A 25,206-nucleotide genomic window follows, 5' to 3' on the forward strand; every position below is an offset into this window, starting at 1 on the left:
CGATGTCATGGAAATAGCGTGTCTGTGGACAATGAGGGTTCATCAGTCTTTAGAGGCATTGATCGGAGTTGCAATGCCACAGAAATATCCAGAAAGTATTCGGAAAAACAATAGTGTTAAATTTAAGTGTTGGATTTATATATTACACTCCTGAATGTACCTTGGCTGATGATATTACAAAATGACATTGTTTGCCATTAGAAGTTGAATGGTTATATTCACTGCAGTCTCTTGTTATTTTAGGCAACACCCGAACGCCTCATTATGCATTTAATAGAAGAACACTCTATTGTGGATCCAACATATATTGAAGACTTTCTGTTAACATACAGAACTTTTTTGTCAAGCCCTCTGGAAGTTGGGGACAAACTCCTGGAGTGGTTTCAATTAGACAGTCTCAGGGACAAGGTTGGTTCCTAAATTAAAGCTCAACAATTATGTTTTCCTTATGTGCTGGAAATAAATGTCACTCTTGTATATAAAGTCATTTGAACTTCTTAATAAATAAAACATAAAGCATCTAGAACATTATCTGAAAAAGTCACTGAATAAAATTTGTAATAATGAATTATGCACATTTTTATTCACAGTTTACTATGTAAGGTAATTCCGGGAAACCTATATCTGGTTCACATGATGGTTAACAAAGCTCCTGTCCACTTCCACTTTTCTAAACAACCCAGGAACCCATTCCTGGATTATTGTTACATCCAAACCTGGAAACTGGCTTATTTAGGGGTTAAACAACCTGTAGTTACCCATAGTTTGTTTATGGGTTAACTCTGGGTTGTTTAACCACTAAACAACCCAGTGTTTCTCGGTTTGGACATAACAGTAACAACCCAGGAATGGGGCAGAAACAATGACTGCACAGTCAGCGCATGTGCTCACTCATGGCCACATGCCCCCATCTAACTGTGGGTTAAACAACCCAGAGTTGTTACATGTGAACCAGGTCTTAGTGTTCCTGATGGCTCCATGTTGGCACTGCATCTTTATCTTTTACTATATACTTAATCTTAGCTATCTTTCTGGAGATCACCAGCGAAGAAATTTTTATTGGCTTCGTAAAAATGTACAATGGAAATAGGCACACTTTTTTACCCCATAAAACATCTGGCTGCCAGTAGAAATATCCAGTTGGTGGGAAAGTCTCTAGAGCTCAATAATAGCCTCTGCCATTCCTCATATACTGAGATGGAAAACATTAGCTTGCTAGAAATGAATTAATGTTGAAAATCTTTTCATAATATCTGCTTCTTTTTAAACTGACCATTCATTCTGATGGCTTATATTTCAACTCATGCCTGTGGATCGTTCACTATTTTCTTTTTTCAGTATGTGTTTTACAGTCAGGGCCAGAAATATTGGAACAAGGATAACTGTTTTGGCAGTTGGCCTCTGTACACCACCACATTGAAGTTGAAAGGAAACACACCCAGATGGGAGCGAAGTCAGGACTCTCAGTGTAATTCAAGGGGTTTGACAAAAGTGGGGCATTAACTGTTCAGGAAGGACAGCCAGTGGTATACACACACACCCATCGCTGTTGGCTCATAAGTAATGGAACGAATGGCTGACAAGCAGCTGCATGGCCAGGTATGGCCTGTTCCCTGGGTACCCCATGACCAATCAAGCAGATAAAAGGCCTGGAGGTGGTTCTGAGTGTTACATTTGCATTTGGTAACTGTTCACTGGAACCCGCAACATGAGGTCCAAAGAGGTGTCCATGCGAGTGAAGGAGGCCATCGTTAGGCTGAGGAAACAAAATAAACCCATCAGAGAGTTAGCAGAAACATTGGGAATGGCCAATACAACAGTTTGGAACATCCTGAAAAAGCAGGAATTAACTGGCAAGCTCAGCAACAGCAAGAGGCCTGGAAGACCACAGAAGACAACTAAAGTGGACAACCGCAGAATTCTGCTGATGGTGAAGAGGAACCCTTTCAAAACATCTAGTCAGGTCAAGAACACTTTTGAGGAGGTAGGCATGTCACTGTCAACATCTACAGTCAAAAGACGACTTTAAGAATGTAAATACAGAGGCTTCACAACAAGGTGCAAACCACTGGTAACACTCAAGAACAGACAGGCCAGATTAGCCTTTGCCAGCAAACACCTAAAAAAGCCTGCCCAGTTCTGGAATAAGATTCTTTGGACTGATGAGAGCAAGATTAACTTGTACCAGAATGATGGGAAGAGAAAAGTATGGAGAAAGGAAAGGAACAGCTCATGATCCAAAGCATACCACATCATCTGTCAAACATGGTGGAGGCAGTGTTATGGCATGGGCATGTATGGCTGCCAATGGAACCGGGTCACTGGTGTTTATTGATGACCTGACTGCTGATCAAAGCCGCAGGATGAATTCTGAAGCGTATAGGGCTATACTTTCTGCTCAGATTCAGCCGAATGCTGCCAAACTGATAGGACGCCACTTCATATTGCAGATGGATCATGACCCAAAACATACAGCAAAAGCTACCCAAGAGTTTCTGAAGGCAAAGAAGTGGGATGTTCCTCAATGGCCAAGTCAGTCACCTGATCTCCACCCAATAGAGCATTCTTTTTGCTTACTGAAGACAAGAGTGAAGGCAGAAAGACCCACAAACAAGCAGCAGCTGAAGGCAGCTGCAGTAAAGGTCTGGCAAAGCATGTTGAGGGAGGAAACTCTGCATTTGGTCATGTCCATGGGTTCCAGACTTCAGGCAGTCATTGACTGCAAAGGATTTTCATCCAGGCATTAAAGGCGATCCTTAAGTGTGAAATGATGTTGGTTTGTTCCATTACTTATGAGCCACCAATTATGGGTGTGTGTGTATGCCACTGGCTGTCCTTCCTGAATGGTTAGTGCCCCACTTTTGTCAAACCCCTTGAATGACAGCTGAAAGTCCTGACTTGGCTCCCATCTGGGTGTGTTTCCTTTCAACTTCAATGTGGTGGTGTACAGAGGCCAACTGCCAAAACAGTTATCCTTGCTCCGATATTTCTGGCCCTGACTGTATATGTTCTTATATGAATATAACAACATGTAAAACTTGAGAGCTATTTAAACAGTTATTTTTTATTCTGGTTCAAGTTTTCCTTCTCAGAATAATTGTAAATAACTGGCTGCCTTAAGGCTCTGAACATGGGAAGTATTTTTTAAAAGTTTGCAAGAAAAAAAAAAATAGGTTAGTTACAATTGTATGACTCCAGAGCTTGTATATTTATGTGTAATATATGGCAGTGATTTTGAGTTTACATCTATAATAAAGGCATTACAGGGAGTAACATTTTATGCAGCTAAACATTTTTGTTTTAAACTGACAAGGTGACTGACAGACTGCTGGTACTGGTGAAGCTGCACTGTAATTTTATAGCTGAATTGCCTACTATGTCAAAAAATGAAGATTGAAATCCTTATGTTCTTGCTTTGTTTGTATAAATCTCACAGAAACAGCCCTTAAACAAATGACCAATATTTCACAATGACAGCAGCTTTGAAAGGTTGTATTCATTAGCGCCCTGAAAGTTCCATGAAAAAAGTTACTTCAGTTTTTGAATTGTAGGCCTGTTCCTATGGCTTTCCTTTTTATATGTATTCCTTGGCAAATCAGCTCAGTGCAAAGGTTTGTCATTGGTTTAACATCCGTGCTAAAACTGTATTAAAATGACAACTTAGTTTTCTCTTACAAAAAAGTCCATATTTGTTCTTAGGTTACTCGAGTTGTACTACTGTGGGTGAACAACCATTTTAATGATTTTGAAGGAGACCCAGCCATGACACGATTCTTGGAAGAATTTGAAAAGAACTTAGAAAATGCGGTAGGACCCAATATAAACAGTGTGGTATACTTTATCATGTGTTGCCTTTAAGAAAAAACCCTTTACTTATTAAAAATAACTATAGCTAGTTTAACAGGGTATTGCTGTTTCTATGTCATTCAAAAGGCTATGTATTCCACAAATAATACAGATAATGTTGTGTTATGGCACAGTTTTTGCAAATAACTAGAGATCAAGCTGATCAGAGGACTGGTTCTGTGTAATCTGATCGTTACAGAAGTTCTTTCCTATGATTTGCTATTTTGCCACATTCTAGATGGGGAGGTATTCATGTGTTTGTCTGACAATTTACAGAAAATGAAGGGGCACCTCAGGTTACTAAACATTGCCTGTGCAGCCAAGGCAAAGTGGAGACAAATCACATTGCAGAAGCCTTCTAGAGACTCCCCACTTTTCTTCAGCCTCCTTGGAGGAAGTGAAAAAGGGTTTGGTATTTTTGTAGAGACAGTGGAAGCAGGAAGCAAGGCAGCAGAAGTTGGGCTTAAACGTGGTGATCAGGTAAAGTAAAATTGTGTCTTTCAGTTATGATCTGTTTTGGTTAAGTGAAGTATAATCAGTTGAAGAAATTTCCTTCAGTCATTTGCTGTATTGATCTGGTTCAGATGGCCCAGCCAAACCATGCTCCTTTCATGCCAGTTTCCTTCCTTGTTTGTGAACGATAGTTTGCTATGTCATCCAAGACAGGCAAAGTATGGTTACCACTATGCATACTTTGCCTCCAGACCAGGATGAGAAACCTACTGCAGTAACCATAAATGGCCTGACTGATGTCATGGCAAACTAGTATCCATGAATGAAGAAATGAACAAGGGGAAGAAGGAGACTTCAGGATGTTCACAAAGGCCAAACTATGATTTCACTATGGTATTTGAACTGGGTCTGGGCCTATGATGGGGAACCTTTCTTGAATACTATTAAAGAATAAATTATTTTTAAAGTAATCCAGCCAATTAAAGTGTGAAAAAGCTGATGGTACTCAATAGAAATTAGAATTCTGAAAATAAAAGACCGAACATAAGCTTAACCAATATAAGGCAGAAAAATCCTTTAAAAATTGTGTTGTTCCATACAAATACTAGTTTTATAACTTCCAAGGTATTTAAGTAGCATAGTTTCAAAATGTATTTCTAGAACTGAAATGTAATTTAGCAACTGTGAATTAAGGAGATCCTGTTTTAGTAATCCTCCACTTTTTCACTGTAGCTCTGAATTAACTTTTCCTGTGTTATCTTAAGGTAATGGAAGTAAATGGGCAAAACTTTGAAAACATTACATTTGCGAAAGCCACCGAAATCTTGAGGAACAATACTCATCTTTCCATCACTGTTAAAACAAATATTTTTGGTGAGTACAATTGTATAAACCATATCTCTTAGAGACATTGTCCAGGTTCCAAAGGCCTACTTTAAGTATGTCTAAGGTATTTTTTTTTTTCACCTTAGTGATTTTTTAACATTTACCTGCCAGATCCCTGCCCATTACATATCCCAGGCTGCTTTTGCAGCTTTCATCCCTTCATTTCAAATTAGATTTCCTTTGTGGCAGGAATAGGCCAGAGGAACTTCAGAACTAGCCACAATAGTTGTTCAGATGTAGCTCATGGTCTGTGTCGCAGACATCTCAATTAAATTCTGAATTTTGACTACTTTACTATGGCTCAGTAAAAGATATGATGACATATATATAGAAGTCACCCATCATAGGGTAAGTTACAGCAAAGGTTCACATTGTAGTCCCAGCAGTAAGTGAAGCATGATCGTTGGACCTCCCTGTATCAGTGGCAACTGCTGTTCCTATTTATTCTGGATCTGATTCTTCCCCGCCCTTCTGTTTCATCACAGTCTTTGTCCAAGAATGCCTTTAATGAGGTCAAAATGTGTCACAAGCCCAAGCTACTTTCAAGAGAAAAAATGTAAGGGCAAACCTCTGTTGAAATAACCATTCCATCTTGAAATAATCTGTATGGCTTGGATCCTAATTTCCATGAAAAAAGATTTTGGCTCGCAAAATAAGGCTCTCCTGCCTGTCCTTTCCTCCTGCAGTCCCCTGAAAAGCTACTCCTAAAGGTCAGGGTATACTCTAAAAGAGCATGGGATGTTGTACAGGGGATTGCACTGGGAAGGCTCCCAGTGCAATCCCCTGTGAGCCAAGTGAGCAGAAGTGCCTAATACACTTCAGCGAGACAGCCTATTAAGTGGGGAGGTGTGGGATATTTTTACATCGTGAATTGGCCTTGCTATGTTTATTTGCAATTCTGCAGTAACATATATGCATTAGTGTGCGCACGTGTGTGTGTGCATGCCCCCCGCCCCAACCACCTTTACTGATGGATTACGAGTTTCCAATACATGTTGGACCTTCCAGCTGTTTGCTTCATCTGCTGCTGATGTAACTTCATGACTCTCTGAAGTCCTTGGTAGGAATTTTATTTCAATTTCAATTCCCTCTGCAAAGGGATGCATATATATATATAATACACAGCTGAGGGCTGAGGTAAACTCATGCAGCACAAATTGATATGCCATTAGTGCATAGCTTGAGCTATCTCTTTAGGAAGCAAAAATGTGAGTGACCAGTATTTTTGTGTGTGTGTCTGTAGTAGGTTCAGTGGGTGGGGGGAAAGCATATGAACTACAAATCATATGATGAGCTTACTCTTATCTCAGCAACCTCAGATGTATAATAGAATAAGGCTGCAACCCTATGCACACTTTCCTGGGAGTAAGAGTCATTGTACATTGTGGGTCTTACTTCTGAGTAGATATGCATAGGATTGCCACATAGGCAAGTTGTTACCTTGGTTCACTTTTCTGTTTTATAAAAATGTGTAGGAGTTGATGGGTGAGGTCCACACAGATTCCCTCCTTCCCATTCTCCCTTTGGAAGGTCAACCCTGAAGTTTAGGGTACTCTGGAGCTGCATTCTAGCCATTGCCTTTTCCACAAACCTGTTTGGATCCCAGCCAGTATTTGAAAGAGATAAATCTTAAAAAAGAAATTGGATTAAGACTGTATTGAACAGCTTTTAGAATAAAAGAAAGTGACGTGTGTATGCGTGTCCACAAATTATATGAACATTGTATTTAAGCAATAAACATAAAAACCAACCACAGACCTTGCCTTCTGAACTGGTAGAGTGGACGGGGAAGGATGGAAGAAGATCTGTCTAAAAATGACAGATGGAATTGTTGGCTCCCAGGATTACCAGCTAGACTGAAGTGGGGACATTTGCTTTTCTTCAAACTGACCTAGATTGTAGCATGATAACATTATATGCAGACTGGAGTCCAGATGGTTAAAGTTTAGAAACTGTGTTACATATACCTCAAATTGACATTGTCCCGTAGAAAAACTTGTACAGAGAATTTTGTAGGTTTTCTGTAATACATACTAATTAAAAAACACTGTTTGTTCTCTTTAATTTTCTGTGCACCTTAAAATGTCCTCTCTCAACACAATACATATTCTTTAAAAGTCTAAGACTAATTTCTGCAATTGAAATACTAATAAATCTTTATCTCATTGGCTACCCGTTTGGATCCATGCAAGTAGAATGATCATAAATCTGAATATGTTTAAAATGTTCCTTTTAAGATCTAGTACAATTTTCTAAAAAGTAAATGAATATTCAACCCATTGACATGCTTTTTTACAGTGTTCAAAGAGCTGCTTAGTCGGATAGGACAGGAGAAGAATGGAGTCCCACATATCCCCAGAATAGCAGAAAAGAAAAATAATCGCTATTCCATCCCAGATATTCCTGGAGATGTGGAACAGATGTTTCCACGTGAGAAAGGAAACAAGAAAATCAAAGCAAACACTGTGTCTGGTGGAAGAAACAGAATCAAGAAAATCCTAGACAAGACACGATTTAGCATCTTGCCTCCAAAATTATTCAGGTAGTAAAATATCATGTTATCATAAACTGGGTATTTGCTTGGATAAATTGTAGTTCTGTTAAGAGAATTACCACAAATCCAAATTCAGGGTGTTAAAGGTCCCACCTTTCATCCCTTTTATATAGTTTTTACAATTGTGATATGAAATCTCTGCTTTTATCATTCTCTTCAGCTTCTACTTGTCATAAAGATTAGCAGTTTCCATGCCGGAGTAACCATATGTAATGTCACTAGTATACTAGTATGATATTTCTTATATTCCTTGCAGAAGGATGGAATGCCTGGCCTTAAAACCTCTATTGAGAATTTACCCCTTCCTGGTACCTTGCACGCTTGACGTAGGAAGGGTGTATCACCTCAGTGCTAGTGGAAAAGCCATTTGCTCCCTTGTAATTGCAGGCTGTCTATCTTTTCTGCTTGTGCTGCTCCAGAGAAGGCATGGCATGGCATGTATCTTGATACATGCAGTCTAATCCAAATTCCACAAGTAAAAGGCTTCTCTATTTATGTCAGTATCAAGGACACTTATACACAAGCACCGTTTCCATCCTTTTGCCTTATACTTAGGCTAAGCTTTTGACTACTTCCTAATAAATTTGGGATTATTCACCACTGTTTCTCTTTCCTTTATTAAAAATATTGCTAGTAGGCCTGCTATTTGATATAGTAGCTCTTCTATTGTTATTGAATGAAGAGTATCTATTTACTGCATTGGAGTATAGTAAGCATTTAAGAACTGTTCTGCAGCTTCCAATACCTTCTGTATACTCACTCTTATTCAAGGCACTCTTTCCTTTACTAGAAACAGAAACGAAGTAGTACTGCTTATTTCCACCATGCCCAAATAGCTTGTAATCTCCTTTCATTTCTTCACATGCAGCGTTCTCTTGTTTTATATAACCATAGGGTCTTTTGCTATTTATCACCAATCTTTGCAAAACAAGTGTTATCTGCCATCTAGAAGTCCTTCTTACATTATTTCACCTCCCTAAAGGTACTTATTTTTCTATTACTTGTGCTCTCGGGCTATGGTCCCAAGGTATGTGTGCAACAGACCTAAACTAGTGTTTTCTCCCATAAATGGAATGACAGCTTGGTGATCTAGCATGTCCAGGAATAGCTGGACCTGACTTGAAATTCCAGATAACCATAGTATTAAGAAGATTGTTGATTAGAAGGCTAAGCTGAGCAACCCTTCAGTAATAAGCCTTCTTTCATCATTGCCCAGGCTGATTTTTGCCAATATAGTTTTATTACTTGCAATATTGTTTGTTATTAACGAGTTATTAGTTTTATTGGTCAACATTTTAAATAAACATTATGTATTTCAGAAGAAGTTGTTTATGTTACTATCCTGATCTCAGATGTTACAAGATCAGGCTGGAACCTCTAGAGAAAGATCTGACAGCTACAGACAGTGCTCAGAACTGCAATTTTTATTATGGCAGTCTTTGGATATAGTTTGTTGCACGATTAGTCTGAGAATGGTTAGTCTTTGTGGCTGTTGTGGGTTTTGACCGCAGCTGTTTTCCAAACTGCACGAAAGCCTCATTTCCTCCCATTTGAATCTTTTTCTTCTCCCCCACAATGGCGGACTGAACACAATAATACTCCTGTGATCATTGGCAGCAACCTCTTCGTTATACAAAGGAGACTCACAGCTATCAGTATCCTACCCAGCCTGCATATTAGGTTCTGATGGTCCTTTCCTGGGCAATAATGCTATGACACAGCTACTTGCATAGCACTATGAATAATTTCAGTTTGCTTCCCACTACAGCTTCTTCACTCTGTTTTTCAAGCCCAGGACGTATTATCCTTTGGATGTCCTAAAGCTTCTCTGCCTTTGCAGACCAAGTCTTCTGGAGTGTTAGTTCACTCAAAACGAATGGTTCCAAGAACAGAGGACAAAGAACTGTGCATTCATCTTTGCTTAGCATTGAAGGAGAGAGTTCAAACACTGATGTTTAGGATTCTGATGGATTTGACTCTGTCAGGACTGATAACTGAATACCAATTGTTTCCTACTTTAGTGGAAGACCACTGGCCTAATAATGAATAGATACAATAAATTACGAGCTTGCTAGAAGACCAAGTTTGAAACACGTTCCATGGAACCAGACCTTATTTTCCAGAATATTGACATCCACACTGAAACCTTGATTATGTTCACCAATGCTCCAGTGTCTCATGAAGACAGAAAAGGACTCACAAGAGAGTCTGTCCTCTGTCACTGAGTTCTCATATTGTGGAAGTGAGCCAAGGAGTGGGCAGCCTGTGTAGACATCCTCCTTTCACAAGGGGAGCAAGAGACATTGTTCCATATGGTGTTAACTTCAGGGTGGCCTTCATAAACAGGTACTAGTTCTTCCTGTGGAACCAGAAGGTTACGTATCTTATTCAGCTTCCTGCATAAGCAAGGCAGGAGGCCAGACCAGGCCAAGACCCTTAAGATCAGCAATTTGCACAAGAGATATAAAGGAACAGTATAGTCTATTTTCTTCGTCTTCCTGAAGCATTATGCATTGGATGATCAGAAATGATCAGATGCCTCAGAAAAACACATGGATCCCTGACATCTGTTCTAGTCAGGGCTTTTTATATCCCATTCATGTAGGGCAGCCTGCCAAATGTGAAAGCGCGCGCGCACACACACACACACACACACACACACACCATGAAGCTTATTTGCACGTTCTGCCTGCCTTCTTTGCTGTATAGGCTGGATTTTCTGGTGTGGCTGAGTAGAAAGATATTTGCTGCAACTTCTGCTCCATACACAAATATTAGCAGGCAGAGGGAGGAGTGCAAGTGCCGTGACTGCTTGCAAGATCCTGAACCTTCTGCATTTGGGCCTGCACATAGGCACACCCAAACATGTGAATGCACACAATACATGCTCTGAGAGCAGTTACAGATAAGCAGCTCTATTTTACCTGGGACCTTAGAGATGCGGCTGCCTATAAGCAACAAGAGGTTTAGATTTAAAAAACCTCATACCATAAAATACATTGTTCCAGATCTCATGCTTCTGTTAGTGGAAATTATCCATTGTTTTGCTTCACATATGTAGAATAACTATATTTCTGTATCATCTAAACACAGGAAACTTTTAAAACTCTCTTACAGTGATGGCAGTGTAAACCAGTCACAGGATGACAGTATTGTGGGGACGAGACAATGCAGACACAGTTTGGCAATTATGCCTATTCCAGGCACGCTCTCATCCAGTAGTCCTGATCTCTTGCAGCCTACCACCAGCATGTTGGATTTTTCTAATCCCTCAGGTAAAATAAATTCACTTTTCCAATACATGTCTTATAAAATCTACTCTATTGGAAAGTATCCTTGGTAAGTATTGCTAAGTTTCCCAGCATATTTTTGTAGTCAGCTTGGTAATTTAATACGTGACTAGCTAATTATGCCAACAAACTCAGGGCAGTTGCTATGATCTGTGGCTGTGATGCAGGTCCACCCTAAAAGTCTGGGTATGCCAGGCATGCCTCATTCTCTTCAGTTTGTCAAGGAATGTGAACACTTACCAGTTCAAAGAAAGAGCAAGAAGTCCCTTTGTCCACAGAGCTTTGTGGGCTCAATAAAGCCCTACTAAGTTTTGGGCTGTGGCCAGCAGAGCATGTTAATGCATTTAGCATCATGCTTTCATAGCTACTATGTTGCTTTAACATATACAGTTCATAGAGTTTGAAAGGAAACAGAAATCGATGTACTCTAACCCCAATACCTGTAAATAGTTAAATCAGAGTGTGTTGTGTTGCAAGAAAGTAAACTATGTCAGAGGTGCTTATACAACATAGGAAAAAAGAAAACATTTTCTTGAAACAAGTGAGGTCCATTGCGGAACCATCAAATATTCCCTTATAATTGTTTGTTTACAACCAACTGGGATACTTTGTTTTCATGACTGCTATAGTCTAGAGACTATGTCATAATTTTACTTCTCTGAGGGTGAAATCCTGTGCACGTTTAGACAGAAAAACGCCCTACAACTCCCTGCATTCCCCAGCCAACATGGCTGGCTGCAGAACAGTGAGAGTTGCATGACTTTCTCATTCTAAACATGTATAGGATTGTGCCCTAATGGTTTGGAACCTTGTAAGCTCTCATCTAAACTTGTTTATTTATATGTGTATATCTCTTTGTGTATATGTGTATATCTCTTTGTTCGTGACCCATGATTGCTTCTGATGTAAATACCTCTTTCTCCTTTAATTAATTAATCCCCTGACAAATTTGTAGTGTACCATCATAAACTTTCTTATCTTTTCGCTAAATAAAAAAGAGCCAGGACTCTTAGAAGCAAAACAAGAACAACTCTTAAGTTTCTATACCATATTTACATTTTTAGCTTAAATATGCATTCCATCTCCACCTTGTGGCATGGGTTTATGTTTATGTAACAGGTTATGTAGCAACTTCAGTTTACACATCTACAGATTCCTTTTCAATAATTTTACCTGTGTTAGCTAACATTTCTTAGATGTAATAAGGATTCAGATTACTATTAGAGTGCAATTGTTTTAATAAGAGGGAAATCAAAATTTCTTTTTCTCATATTCGCAATTACGTAGCTTTTGACTCATGGTGTCAATGTAATGTCTGGATCCTGACTTTGCTCCCTTTTTTTATCTGCAGCGGTTGGTTTTTACTGTAAGTATCCCAATCAATAGCAACCTTATGTTCTTTCATGTATTATGTTTTCAAACAAATGTAGGGTATTTTTTAAAAAATTCAACTGTTTTTAATATTAGCGCCTTATTTGAGTAGTTGTAATGGTAAAAACAGTTTTTCAGAATTATAGCTGAACCTGGTTCATTCCATTGTCTGATCTTTTTAACATGTGTGTGACTCAGACTATATAATAATTCTTTGTTTGCTGTGCTTGTATTAGCTTGCACATTCTCTAAATTATTGCTCCACTGAGTGTTGGAGATAGCTGACTTTTGTCCCTAAAGCTTCTCATAAATGTAGTTATACTTTCCTATAAAATATTTACCTTGTCATCACAGTCAAATTTTTAAACAATACATCCTTGCAAAGAAGAGTTCTAAGGAAGAGAGGGTGATTTGTGATTCAGCAGGGTACCAAAGGCACATGAAGAGTACCTAGTTGTGGCTCACACAAATCAGTGCAGAAGTGTACTGATGTGGCCATAATTGTGTCTAAGAAAGGTGACTGTTGATTTTTGAAGAAATACTCCATGCCTGTCCATAATTACCTTGCTGGTGATGTCCACTTCAGTTAGACTTGATAGGAGCCAGCATGTTGTAGTGTGTTAGAGTGCTGAACTAGGGGTGGAGAGACCAAGTTCAAATCACCACACAACCATGAAGCTCATTAGGTTACTTTGGGCCAATCATTTTCTTTCGATCTAACCTACCTCACAAGGATATTGTGAGAATAAAATGGGGTCAAGGGGTGAGACACCATGTTTTCTGCCTTGAGCTCCTTTTGAAGATAACTAATACAGTGCGTTCAAACCATGGATCCCCAGATGTTGGACTTCCTTTATCCCCGAACATTGGCCATGATGGCTGTGGATGATGGGAATTATAGCCCATTTTATAAACAACCTTCACTTAACCCTAAGACAGACCACAGTGGCTGAGTTTGCAACAACTCCGGGGCGCAACAACCCCTGTACAGGGGTTGCATATTCGAAATGGTGGTCGCATGCACCACAGCCTCACTGTGGGTTAAATAACCCATGATGGGCTGTTGTGTTGTGCAAACAACCCAATCTGTCTAGTCCTATTCATCTGTTGGGTTTTGCAGAAGAGATGACAAAACTTGCTATCTTAAAATAAGGTAACTTTAGGAAGGTGAAAGTGCAATTATTTCCAAATAATTTGAATGACCTAGAAATATTGCATGCATTGATTCCTGATGATCTTTTCCCTTCTAAATGAGAGAAATACGATGAATGTATAGGTTGTGTGCTTTTATAACATATATTTAAATGCCAAGTGTTGGGAACAAATTGTGTAATTTAACTCATGGTTGATTCAGACATAGAACCAAATCATATGATAGAGTCCTTTCCAGACTTCAGATTGCAGGTGGAAAATTACAGATTTCAGTGTTGCCCCATGTAATAAAAGCTATCATGTCAAAGAGAAGAGTGCTCACTTGTATTCTATCTAGGTACTATCTTTTTATGTGCAGGGAGTTTGTTTTAACTAGCCAGATAGCCTAAACATGTGATCCCTCCCCCTGCAGTCTGAAATGACATGGTGTGGGGAGGTATAAAGCATGTGTTTTGCCTGTACATTTGAATCAGCTCTGTCTGAGATGGAATCATGTCTTGACTCCACAGTTTGTTCTGAAAAGGCCATTTTGTAAATTTGGTCTTTTTGTTGTTCTGGTGATTGGCCTGTTCGGGATGGTTTATAAGAAGAAAATAAACATGTAGTCATTTAAATTATATAGCACTGCACTCTATCAATTGCATTTTTCAAACGAGAGAGAGAGAGAGAGTGTGTGTGTGTGTGTGTATGTGTGTGTGTGTGTGTGTGTGTGTGTGTATATATATATATATATATATATATATATATAATTTTCACTGCTGAACAAAGAGCAAATTGTCCACAAGAAAAAACAAATCAATAAACTAAACTTGCTTAGAGCCTCATTGATTTATATGACACACTTATTTCTTGTCAAAATCCACATCAATCACTAACTACAGTTATTTCCTAAATTATGGTAGCATTAAGTATCATTGAAAGCTCAGGACAATACGTTACCTATTTAGTCAGTGGGCACAGGGAGGATCAAAACCTTAAAAATAGTTTTGTACCTGTAGAAATATAAAAAGAAAGAAAATAAAAGGACATTCTCAAAGAAGTAACATACAGTGTAAAGTCCTATTGCTTTAGCTGAACAAAGAATAATAGACCTATTATTACATAAAAGATTATTTTATTGTAATCCATTTTTGCTGTACGGAATATGAACATTTGTACTTTATAGTTTAATAACAAAATATTAAACAACATTTTATACATTCAAAGGAAATCACTTTATACTTTTAAAATGTTTTGTTCTATATCCAGACATTCCAGATCAGGTTATAAGAGTTTTCAAAGCTGATCAACAGAGCTGTTACATTATCATCAGCAAAGACACTACAGCAAAAGAAGTTGTAAGCCATGCAGTGCACGAATTCAACTTGACAGGAGCCCCAGACACTTATTCTCTCTGTGAAGTTTCTGTGAGTCCCGAAGGAGTTATCAAGCAGAGAAGGCTTCCTGACCAGTTCTCAAAGTTAGCAGACCGAATTCAGCTCAATGGGAGGTAAGTGTGCTCATTTATTTTCATTTTAAAAGTAAAAGGGTGGGGGGGGAATTGATAAGAAAAAACTGAGATGACGTTGTCTCCAATTAGGAAAAAAATTGCCTATGATATGATAAAGCCTCTTTTATTGCCTATGGTATGATAACGCCTCTAAGGTTTACATAAGAATTAAGATAATAGTAAATATAATAATGTGTGGTTGCATCTGCAAATAAAGCAGATGGTGATCTTTTGTTGTATGTCAAGCCTAATATTTAACTTGTATAAAACTAGTGATTCATGATGAAAATATCTAACCTTAATGGTGCAAAAGTAGGGATCTGTAATTTATTATTTTATTAATTACAGCCAAACCAGAATTCTGCTTTATTGTGTTCAGCTGTGTTGGTCTCTCTCTCTCCCTCTCCCCCCCCGCCCTGAACATGAATTAAAAGGTATTTAATATTTGTTTCTCTAACTGTGCTTTTAGGTATTACCTGAAAAATAATATGGAAACAGAGACTCTATGTTCAGATGAAGATGCTCAAGAATTGCTTAGGGAGAGCCAGATTTCCCTTCTACAACTGAGCACCATTGAGGTGGCCACTCAGCTATCAATGAGAGACTTTGAATTATTTCGGAACATTGAGCCTACTGAATATATTGATGAGCTATACAAGCTTGAGTCTAAAACAGGAAATGCTAACCTGAAACAGTTTGAGGATGTTATTAATCAAGAGACATTTTGGGTTGCCACAGAAATTTTATCAGAGCCAAACCAGCTTAAAAGGATGAAGATTGTAAAACATTTCATAAAAATTGCTCTCCATTGTCGAGAGTGCAAGAATTTCAACTCTATGTTTGCTGTTATAAGGTAGATTACTCTCTTTTGAAAGATAACGGAGTAGCAGAAAACTAGAATTTAAATGGAGTACTTTTCAGTCATTTGAAGATCATAGCCAATAATCCCAGAATCTGAGTGATTATTGACAAACCCAGGATGTGCCTGATAACATAATAAATCTATAATACAGCATGATTGAAGTATATAGAAAACAACTAAGGGAGCAGTCCTATACAGATGGGCAGCCTCCTCTGAACTCGGAGGCGACCGCCTATCCGAAGCAGGGCAGGACAAGCATGGAGGGGATAATTCCCTCCGCGCGTCTCCTGCCTTGCTTTTGTGGCTAGACAGCCGACTGCGGCTGCGTAGCTGTGGGAGGACGGAGCAGGGAAGGAGGCTGCTCTACGACACACAGGATGTACAGGCATTTCCGCTCTCCCTGCCCCAGAATGCCCCCAGCCATGCCCCTTTTCGGCTGCTCCATGCTCCTCTTGCGAGCACAGAGGATGGGGCCGTTCCACACTGCTTCGGAGGCAGCGTGGAAGTGTGGGGAGGTCAGTTTCCGGAAAACAGCATATCATATGGCCGTGTAGCCACTGACTAGTGGCCATAGGATTGCTCCCTAAACAAGGTAGGTATAAATCTTAAGGTTGATGACGTGGAAATGTATAATGTATTAATACATTTCCACCCCATAACCCTAAAGAGTCATACCTACCTTGTATGATTTTTTTCCTGCAATAGTAGTAATCAGACATGTTTTCGTTTATATAAAGTACTAGTGCAGATGTTATACTGCCAATTGTTTAACCATGGTCAAGTAATCAAGAAAAAGTCACAGGATTTGTTTTCCCTGTTCTCTTTCTTCTGGAGCACAAATTCTCACCACTTATTTTATCTGCTGTTAAGCATACATCAGCAGTGACCTTAACCACAGTTAAGATTAACCAGGGTTTCTGCTTAACCCAGGTTCTTTGGCTTGCCTTAACTGTGGTTTGTCACTGCCAATGTAATGCTTAACTGCGACTAAGGCTGGTGGTAGCAGTTTGAATGCCAGAATAGAAGGATCACGGGGAGGGAGTTCATGATTGTAGGAACATAGGAAGTTGTCTTATATCTTTGTTCCATCTGGCCCAGTATTGTCGACACTGACTGGCAGTGGCTTTCCAGGGTTTCAGGCAGGATTCCTTCCTAGCCTTACCAGGGAATGGTGGGAATTGAACCTGGCACCTTCTACGTGCCAAGTATGTGTTCTACCACTGAGCTACAGTCCTGGTACCAGTTTTTCAACCATGGTTAAGCAAGAGCCTTCTATGCAAGTAGAAGTACTCCAAAGGAACATGGGACACTCCTGTGCAGTTTCTCAGGGAATGCCAGGAGCTCCATTCCCCCCAAAACTACAAGGATGTTACAAAACAGCACTTATAGTATGCAAGCATTTTCAGAACCATACTTTATAATTTTTTTAAAAATCAGCACTTATTAAATGCAATAGTATTTATTTAATACCCAGTAATGTAAAAAAAAAAAAATCTCTTGCAGTGGTCTTAATCTGGCACCAGTAGCTCGACTCAGAGGTACATGGGAAAAGTTACCAAACAAGTATGAAAAGCACCTTAGAGACCTTCAAGATCTTTTTGATCCATCTAGGAACATGGCAAAGTATCGCAACATCCTTAGCAGTCAGAGCATGCAACCTCCAATTATTCCACTCTTTCCTGTTGTCAAGAAAGATATTACATTTCTTCATGAAGGTAACTCTATACACAGAAAACTAATGAGCCTACTTTTTGAATTGCATATTAATACTTCATTGGTTTGTGCCAAGGGATCTGACATTTGTTGCCAAAGAGGAGCAAGCTTTATACTAAGCATACTTGATGTGATTAAGTCTAAGACTAAATATACTGATGTTCACGCAGTAGAAGAGTTCAGTTGTAAACAGAGGCTTATTTAGATAACGTACATGCTATTTTTAAAACTTAGGGCTCTCATCCTATTAATGTAATCTTAATTAATGGTATGGATTTTAGTTATATCAATTGATTAATACATTTAGGGTGCAGTCCTGTGGGTTGCACCTTGGGTACTCATAAATCCCCGAACTCGGAGGCTTGCACGTATCTTTTGTGGAGAGGGAGGTGTCTCGTGCTTGCATTTTAGCTAGATAGGTGGTTTTGCACGTCTAGCAGAGGCTTCGGGGCGGCGGAGGGAAGGAGGCTGGGTCAGCCATAGGAAAGATCTTAGGAATGCCACCCCAGTCCCTCCCTCTCCCCCAGGAATGCCCCCTTCTCCCTGTCTCTGTGCTCTGTTTTATGAGTGCAGAGAAGCAGCCAGTGCGGTTCTCTTCACTCCAGACATGATGGGGAGTGGGCCATGGTTTCCTGGCTCTGAGCTCAGAGCCAGGAAACTGAAAAACCCTCTGTCCCCGAGATGCTGTCTAGGGGCATAGGATCGCTCGCTTAGTAAATCTTCATAAATTTTCATGTGAATGCTAACAATAGTTCTAAAGGAAAAATGCATGTTTATTTTTACATGCTGTAGATATATCCCAGCAGTCACCATTTTAGGAGAGGTATTCCTTCCAGAGTGAGAGAGAGATGGGAAAATGCCTCTTCTAAGATGGTGCACTTGTCCTTGTTTTTGTGAGTACTTGTATTAAAAGTAATACAAACTTAAAAAAAAATCTGCTGCCTGGTTAATTGCGGGGGCACCTTTTCAATTGATTTAATTTAACTGATCAATCAACTAATCATTGAAGCCTGATTTAATTTATGTTTGATATGTAGACCCATGGTAATCAAAAAGATTTAGGGTGCTGAACTGTGTTTTAAAGGGTAGAGCTATATTTTATTTTAAAAGCTTATACCCCACCATAAAAATAATAATAAGAAACTCAAAGCAGCCTCTAAAGCTGTAAATCAGTCTTAATCCTTCGACCACCACCCCTGTCTCCCTCATTCAAATCTCAGTTCAGCCATGAACTCACTAGATCTCTCTCTTCCTCCACAGTGGAATAAAGGTGAGGTATAAATGGAATGAATGAATTAATGAATGAATGGATGGCCTTAGGCAAGTTACTCAGCCCACCTCTAACCAATGGGGACAATAACTGGTAACAACAATACTGGTTTACATACTAATATTATTATGAAGTTTTCTATTATGCATTTGAAGCACTTTCACAAATAAGGATGCTATATAGAATATGGTATCATTGTTTAAAATGTATGCCTTCACATTTTTCATTATGATCTTGGTATTTTATATGCTTTTAGTTAATGATAGTAACTAAGGTGTAGAATTAAACAATTTTTCCTCTTCTTACTTGAAACTATTCTTCACCTTCATGCAGTTTTAGATATAATAAAAATGCATTATGCAGGTAAGTATATAGTCCTTGAATGTACCTGATGGATCCAAGTGCAAAGCTACGGATAGTCTTTATTAGGGAAGCCAGATCGGCCCCAATTCTTCCATTCACCAGATACTGGACTTTTCTTAATTCTCTCACTGCTCCCATTGGGAAATAATGCTGATAACTTCTAGTAGCAAGCATCGAGCAGAATCTGTCCACCTGGAGCTCATTGAAACCCTGGTGTTGCAGAACCCAGAGTCAGAGAGACCACGGAGTGAAGGAAAAAGAGATTCTTTATTTAACGCGCGGGCTTAAGGCTGGAATCGTTTCCAAAGAGCCAGAAGCCCCGATTTACATTAGCACATTGGTTTTATAGACATTGTGACACATATGAAACGGCTCCTCCTCCCCCTCCCGCATGGGGTTGCAATCCTCAACATTTTTTCTCTTAGCACTATTGTTTATAATACAAGAACTGGGTTATAGGGTAGCCATGATAAGGAGAGAACAGAAGAGAACAAGATATACAATTGTATGACTTTTGACAAGATAAGGAATTCCTGTGTCTCGTCAGCTTACAACAATATATTCAAGGGAGAAAGAGCTCAGCAAGAACATGAAGCATGAGACTGCATGAGGCTACTTAGTCTGACCCCTGATATGGCTGCTACATTCCCCCCTTAAATGCATAATTTCATTACAATTATAGCATTTCTGATAACTATACAAAGCTTTTTGTGACATACATATTACTTAGCCTCTTGTTGGGCTATTAGAGCATAGAGGGCAGCAGTTTTACTAGCTGAGACATAAAACAGATTGGTTAAACAGCGCATAAGACAAGGAACGCAGAGACATAACAGAACTTTTATGAACAATACTGGTAGAATTAGGATGAACAATGCTTTTAAGCCAGCTAAGATCTGGAAGCCAAGGGGTTAACTAATTGAGCTAATTGTTTTGTCAGCTACTATATTGTGCAGCTTGTTGATCTACAGCATTGCCATTATTAGTTAAGTTAAAACAACAGAGCTTTTGGTGTGTCTCACAACTTAAATGATGAAGAAGGAAGAGGTAATCTATACCAGCTCTATTTTCTAGAACTGCACCTTTTAGATCACGCAACTCTTTATTTAACAATGACAATGCTCGTGAGGTGGCATTTATGCTTTTGGCTAAGCTGCAAGCTAACCAGTTGTTCTTTAGACCATTAGCCAAGGCTAAACCTGGAACCCCAACTAGTGACATTGCTAAGGCCAATTTTTCTGAGTCAGAATATAACTGCACATGACTATTACAATTTTTAGTTAGTTGGAGTGCTCGAGGCTGCCGTTGACGGATTTTCTCGGGCTACAGGGGAAGAATTGGCACCAGTTCAATTGGCGGCTGAGGCAACATGGGTGGTTATCAGACAAGTTGGCAGGAATGAATGACCAAGTGCGGGAATTACATGTCTAAAACTATTTATGAGGCAAAAGTATGTGGGCATCATTAAAAGATATGTTTTGAATTTTATTTCAGTGGAAGGGGGCCAGGGATAGCTTTATATTTTCTGGAAAATTTTTGACAATTAAGCATTCGTGCACACGTAGCATTTGTTTCAGCAATGATGGGGGTGCGTAGAGTGAACTCTGTAGGGGGTAGGATCTTTGCAACTATGCCCCAATTAGCATTTTGGGAATAAGTTAAACTTACACCATAAACTCTTAACATGGTATCTTTTTGAATGTTCCCAGGATGTCTACAGACAGGTATTAGGCAAGAGCTAATAAGCCTGTTTGCAGGTATACCTCTTGGCAAACAAAAATGTTTTACTCTCGTGATGTTAGCCAGGTGAAGCCAGTAATTATCAGCAAATCACTGGGACAAACTTCTTTTTCCAGGGGCAGACCCCCCTTTTTGCACCTTATTAAGGAAACACAATGCAACACTACTAACACTACAACACTACAACACGCATGTTTGATCTTCTTTGGGATCTGACCGTACGCTGGGCAGCTATTCACCTGGCAAGCTGCAGTAGGGTCTAGTCCCCTTCTTCAATTCTCCAGTTGCAGGTCTGACCGTACGCAGGGGGACAGTTTCCCGGTGTGTCCACAGTAAGGTCTAGCCTGAGTCTTCTTACTGCTTTTTCAGAATGATTTTTAAAGGATTTTCAGGATTTCTGTTTACAGTCTACTCTCCCCCTCTCGCTCTCTTGACTCGTGTCCAATGTATCTAGGGTTTAACTCTAGCTGCTTTCATAGCTGCGGGGGTGGAAAGTATGACAGTTCTGAGTTCTTTCTATCTGGGAGTCAAAGGGTTATTTTTCCCTCTTTAACTCATACTTTAACTCTTGGTTGGAAAGGATGAACTTCTGTGATGGGAATGGCTTATTTTTTTAAGACAAAGCGACGCTGGGCTTGAAGAACTTTGCTCAGTGTTTGAACTTCTTGTTTAAGGCTAACGTTTGCTTGCTTTTGATGCCACTCCAGTGTCAATTATGAAGTCAATGTCACTGCCTCTCTCAAGCTGTCTCCCTCTTCGCCCATTCTGGCCCCTTTGGTTTTCTCCTTTGTGTATTTGATTTATTTTATTTGGGCATTCATGCCACTAATGTCCATCTTGTCCACACTGGGCACACTGGTTCTTTTTTAAGAATCTTCTGCCTCTGCTGGGTCTTTTTTTTTTCTTCTTTCATCCATGTCTTCTTGGGCCTCTGGGTTGAGGGAGGTATACTGGCGATAGGCATTTGAAAGACGCTCTAAGTACGCTCTGGGGCCTCGGTGGCACCTTGCAGCACTTTAGACACTTTGGTCATATTAACTGACTTTTTCATACCTGCTTTCATGGCTTCTAACAGCAGGGTTTGATACTGGGTGAGGCGCTCTAGCCCCACTTGTGTTTTGGGATTCTAGCGGGGGGGGGGTACTTACAAGGAGGCTTTATTGGGTAACTTACAGCACACAGGCGTACTTAATGGTTGGATCAGACAGCTTCTCTGAACCACGAGCTATTGGGCTAAATGGGTTTTATACCATACATGTTACCCATGAGGCAGCACAACACTAGCAAGCATTTTCAGCATAGGCTAGAAGTGTTTGGTTCTCAGGCACAGCTTCCTGTAAACAATTTCGCTTCTCAGAGTGCTTGATAACACTTTTATTTATTAGTATGGGAAGACAAATTTTTTCTCTTTTTTTTGCTTTCTTTTTCTTTGCTGATCTGCCTGTATTGCAGATCATGTTTCAAACTTTTTATACAAAACTTTCTGCTCCATGCACCAGCCTTGTCTCTTTATTTGTCTTTTTTAAGTTAAACTTACTTAAACCTTTCTGCCTTACACTAGTCCCAATGACACACATTTGGGATAGGCTCTTCTTCTCCTTCTAGTTACATTTTCTTTATCTTAAAGAACTATTACATTATTGTGGCTACTTTATTCCAGGTAATAAGCTCCAGGCACAATCAGCTGCTTTTAATTTACCCTGGGGGCAACTATGGCCACGCTTCTTTTTTATAAATGTTTTTTCTTTGCCTTTTGCCTTTTCTTTTTTTCTCTTCTCTATCTGTCTTCTACTTTCTCTATTTTTTCTTTTCTACTTGCTTTTGTCTTTTCTCTTTGTCATCCATTGGGAACTACACTTAGTATCATTTGGAGTTGCAACTAACACTAATTTGCAAATATCACATATATTTCATGATATTTAAGAAATCATAAAATATACACAACAAACTTTTTCTGCAATTTAATACAATGAATGGAAAACACTTTTTGCATGGTAAGGCATGATGGAGCAGATCCAGCAATTATACTGCTCTTCTGGCTGAAAGCTCAGGGCTCATCAAAATCAAGGGAAAGGCATACCCACACACACAAAGAGTTCTAGGTCACCATTTTTGCATCAGCAACTCTATGCTGCATGAGTTTTAGCAGAAGGAAATTTAAAAGTTATAAATCAAACTTAGCCTGCTGTACACTGAGCTGACTACAAACATAGACACATGGTCTACAGCGATGAGAGTTCAAGTTTATCAAAAGCTTCACAGCACTGTCCATGGCAAGTCTTTGACAATTTAAAATTTTAGTTCATGTGCAGAGTGTCTCTAAAAAGCCCAGATGATGATGGAGGCAAACAGTGAAGGCTCTGGGCAATGAAGATGCGATGTTTCCAGCAAAGGCTCTCTACTTTTGCATGAGTTTAAAAAGGGAAAGTGTGGCCCTACACCCCTTTTGACAGACAAGGGCCTTTAACTTTTTAGCAAGGCCTCTGTCTAAACAGAGCGGCACAGCTCAGCTCTCTAGCCGTGACACTTTAACCTGGGCAACTCCTCTGTAAATTTTATTTTACTTCTGTCAGGTTCTCTCACAGACATTTTAAAAACTTACTCTTTTTTTTTTTCTTCTAACCTGGTACACGAAAGCACTGAAACACTGAGTGCCGAAACTCAGGACGCTGGGGGGTGATGGGCATCGCTTTATACTTGCATTTTTCAGGCAGCCATTAATCTTCGGGAAGGCGGTGGGGTGATTTGCAGGACTTCAAAGGCAAGCTTCTCAGTTTGTTTGTATTTGTAAATCCCAAGCTCAAAACAGGACACGATGAGGTACAGGGCCACCAAATTCTTGCTTTGGCACGGGCAACAAATAACTCGGGTTAGCTTTCTTCGCTGGGGTCTCAAACAGGAAAACAGTCTTAAAGTTGTAACATCACTGACAGCGTCAGCCAGCCAGCTACACAGATCTCATTGTTTTTCAAGACAGTTGCTCCAATATCTTCTTTTCTTCTCAATCAGGTTGGGTCTCCCAGCTTACACAGTTTATTGCAGCTTCCAGGAGCATGGCAGTAGCGTGATTTTGGCTTGGCCAGGAACATGCTGTCTGGTTTCTCGGTCTCTTTAGCACACACACTTAGGCAGTGTAACACTGGACACTCAAATCAGTGAGATTTTTTCATTGCAGGGAATCCCACGGCAAAAGCTTAATGGTTACGCTCTTCAGAAATCATATAGCTGATGGTCAGTAGCTACAGGCTCTATGCAATTCTAACACAGTTCAAAGCTAAACACGGTTACCTTGACAGAGATCTTCAACATGGTCTTTCCGCTTCATTCTGCTTTGGGACAGTCTTATGGCACACTTTTCACTCGAAGAGGGGTCTAGCCTGTGCTCTGGGGGCTGATTCTTCACCTTTATTTTCTATTTTGCCTTCATCTTCTGGGTCTTCATTTTCAGTTTCCATTTCTTAGGGATTTTATCTCAATTAGGCGAGGTGATGATGTTGCACAACTCAGAACGTTGTGGGCAATTTTCCTGCCCCCCCTCTCTCGGCGCGCTAGGCTAACAGCTACTTCTTTGGCCTTACACTCTCACGCTCCCACGCTTTGTTAAAAGCCAGACTGTCCTGCAACATTTTTCTAATTAACAGCCTCAGATCTTGTTTTTTTTCCTCTCAGCTCGACCTTGAGCTTTTTGCTGTTTTCTCTCTTTATTCTGAATCTTTTTAAAAAAACCTTTTTCCTTCTTTGTTTGACATACATCTCAAGGGGGTGCAAGGTTTGCTTCCCCCACCACCCATAGCCTCCCTCCTAAATTGAAGACAGACACAATTAGGGAATGGGAATTGGTCAGTGAGTAAGGGGTCTCACTGGCCGACACAAGAGGATTTTTCACACCACGCACTTTGCTACTGGCCTGGGCACCCGGACGGTCAACGGTATGCGTCAGAAACCGCAGTAGCCACTCACACAATCATCAATCTCTCCACTACATCCATATGTCCCTGCCACCCACTTTTCCCACTTTTTACCAGAGCGGAAAACGGCTTCCCCAGCTTCCTCAGCTTCCTACTGAGTACTGGCGTGCTAGGTACTGGCGCCCACTCGGGGGTGTGATCAGGCCCCCCTTCTACCCGCAAGGAGTAGGTTCTTTTGTATACGTATACCACCAACACTGACCTTCTTCATAAGGCGGGGCCCTCTTTTTTTCTGCCCAGTGGCCTTTCT

General features: G+C 39.9%; 1 protein-coding gene and 1 long non-coding RNA gene across 9 annotated transcripts in view; one reads left to right on the forward strand and one right to left on the reverse strand.

The window, feature by feature from the left end:
* The window catches only part of LOC146354439 (uncharacterized), a 29,774-nt gene extending 5,246 nt beyond the window's left edge, over positions 1-24,528 (reverse strand). The window contains exons 1-2 of the long non-coding RNA XR_014788391.1: positions 23,591-24,528; positions 14,491-14,543 (exon numbers count right to left, since the gene is read on the reverse strand). This is a non-coding gene — a long non-coding RNA (uncharacterized LOC146354439). The remainder of the gene's footprint in view (positions 1-14,490; positions 14,544-23,590) is intronic.
* The window catches only part of RAPGEF6 (Rap guanine nucleotide exchange factor 6), a 213,981-nt gene that overhangs the window by 149,162 nt on the left and 39,613 nt on the right, over positions 1-25,206 (forward strand). For 5 of the 8 annotated variants that reach the window (XM_084838888.1, XM_084838894.1, XM_084838893.1 and 2 more), the window contains 10 exons: positions 244-408; positions 3,700-3,807; positions 4,123-4,326; positions 5,064-5,172; positions 7,483-7,726; positions 10,856-11,013; positions 12,380-12,394; positions 14,800-15,040; positions 15,510-15,893; positions 17,406-17,617. In XM_084838888.1, coding sequence (XP_084695014.1) covers positions 244-408; positions 3,700-3,807; positions 4,123-4,326; positions 5,064-5,172; positions 7,483-7,726; positions 10,856-11,013; positions 12,380-12,394; positions 14,800-15,040; positions 15,510-15,893; positions 17,406-17,617 — 1,840 coding nt within the window. The remainder of the gene's footprint in view (positions 1-243; positions 409-3,699; positions 3,808-4,122; positions 4,327-5,063; positions 5,173-7,482; positions 7,727-10,855; positions 11,014-12,379; positions 12,395-14,799; positions 15,041-15,509; positions 15,894-17,405; positions 17,618-25,206) is intronic. The other 3 variants (XM_084838890.1, XM_084838896.1, XM_084838892.1) reach the window with 1 other exon arrangement.

Source organism: Heloderma suspectum, chromosome 2, assembly GCF_057233095.1.
Source record: "Heloderma suspectum isolate Gila_16-S chromosome 2, 16-S_ref, whole genome shotgun sequence".
In the NCBI taxonomy this organism is placed as follows: Eukaryota; Metazoa; Chordata; class Lepidosauria; order Squamata; family Helodermatidae; genus Heloderma; species Heloderma suspectum.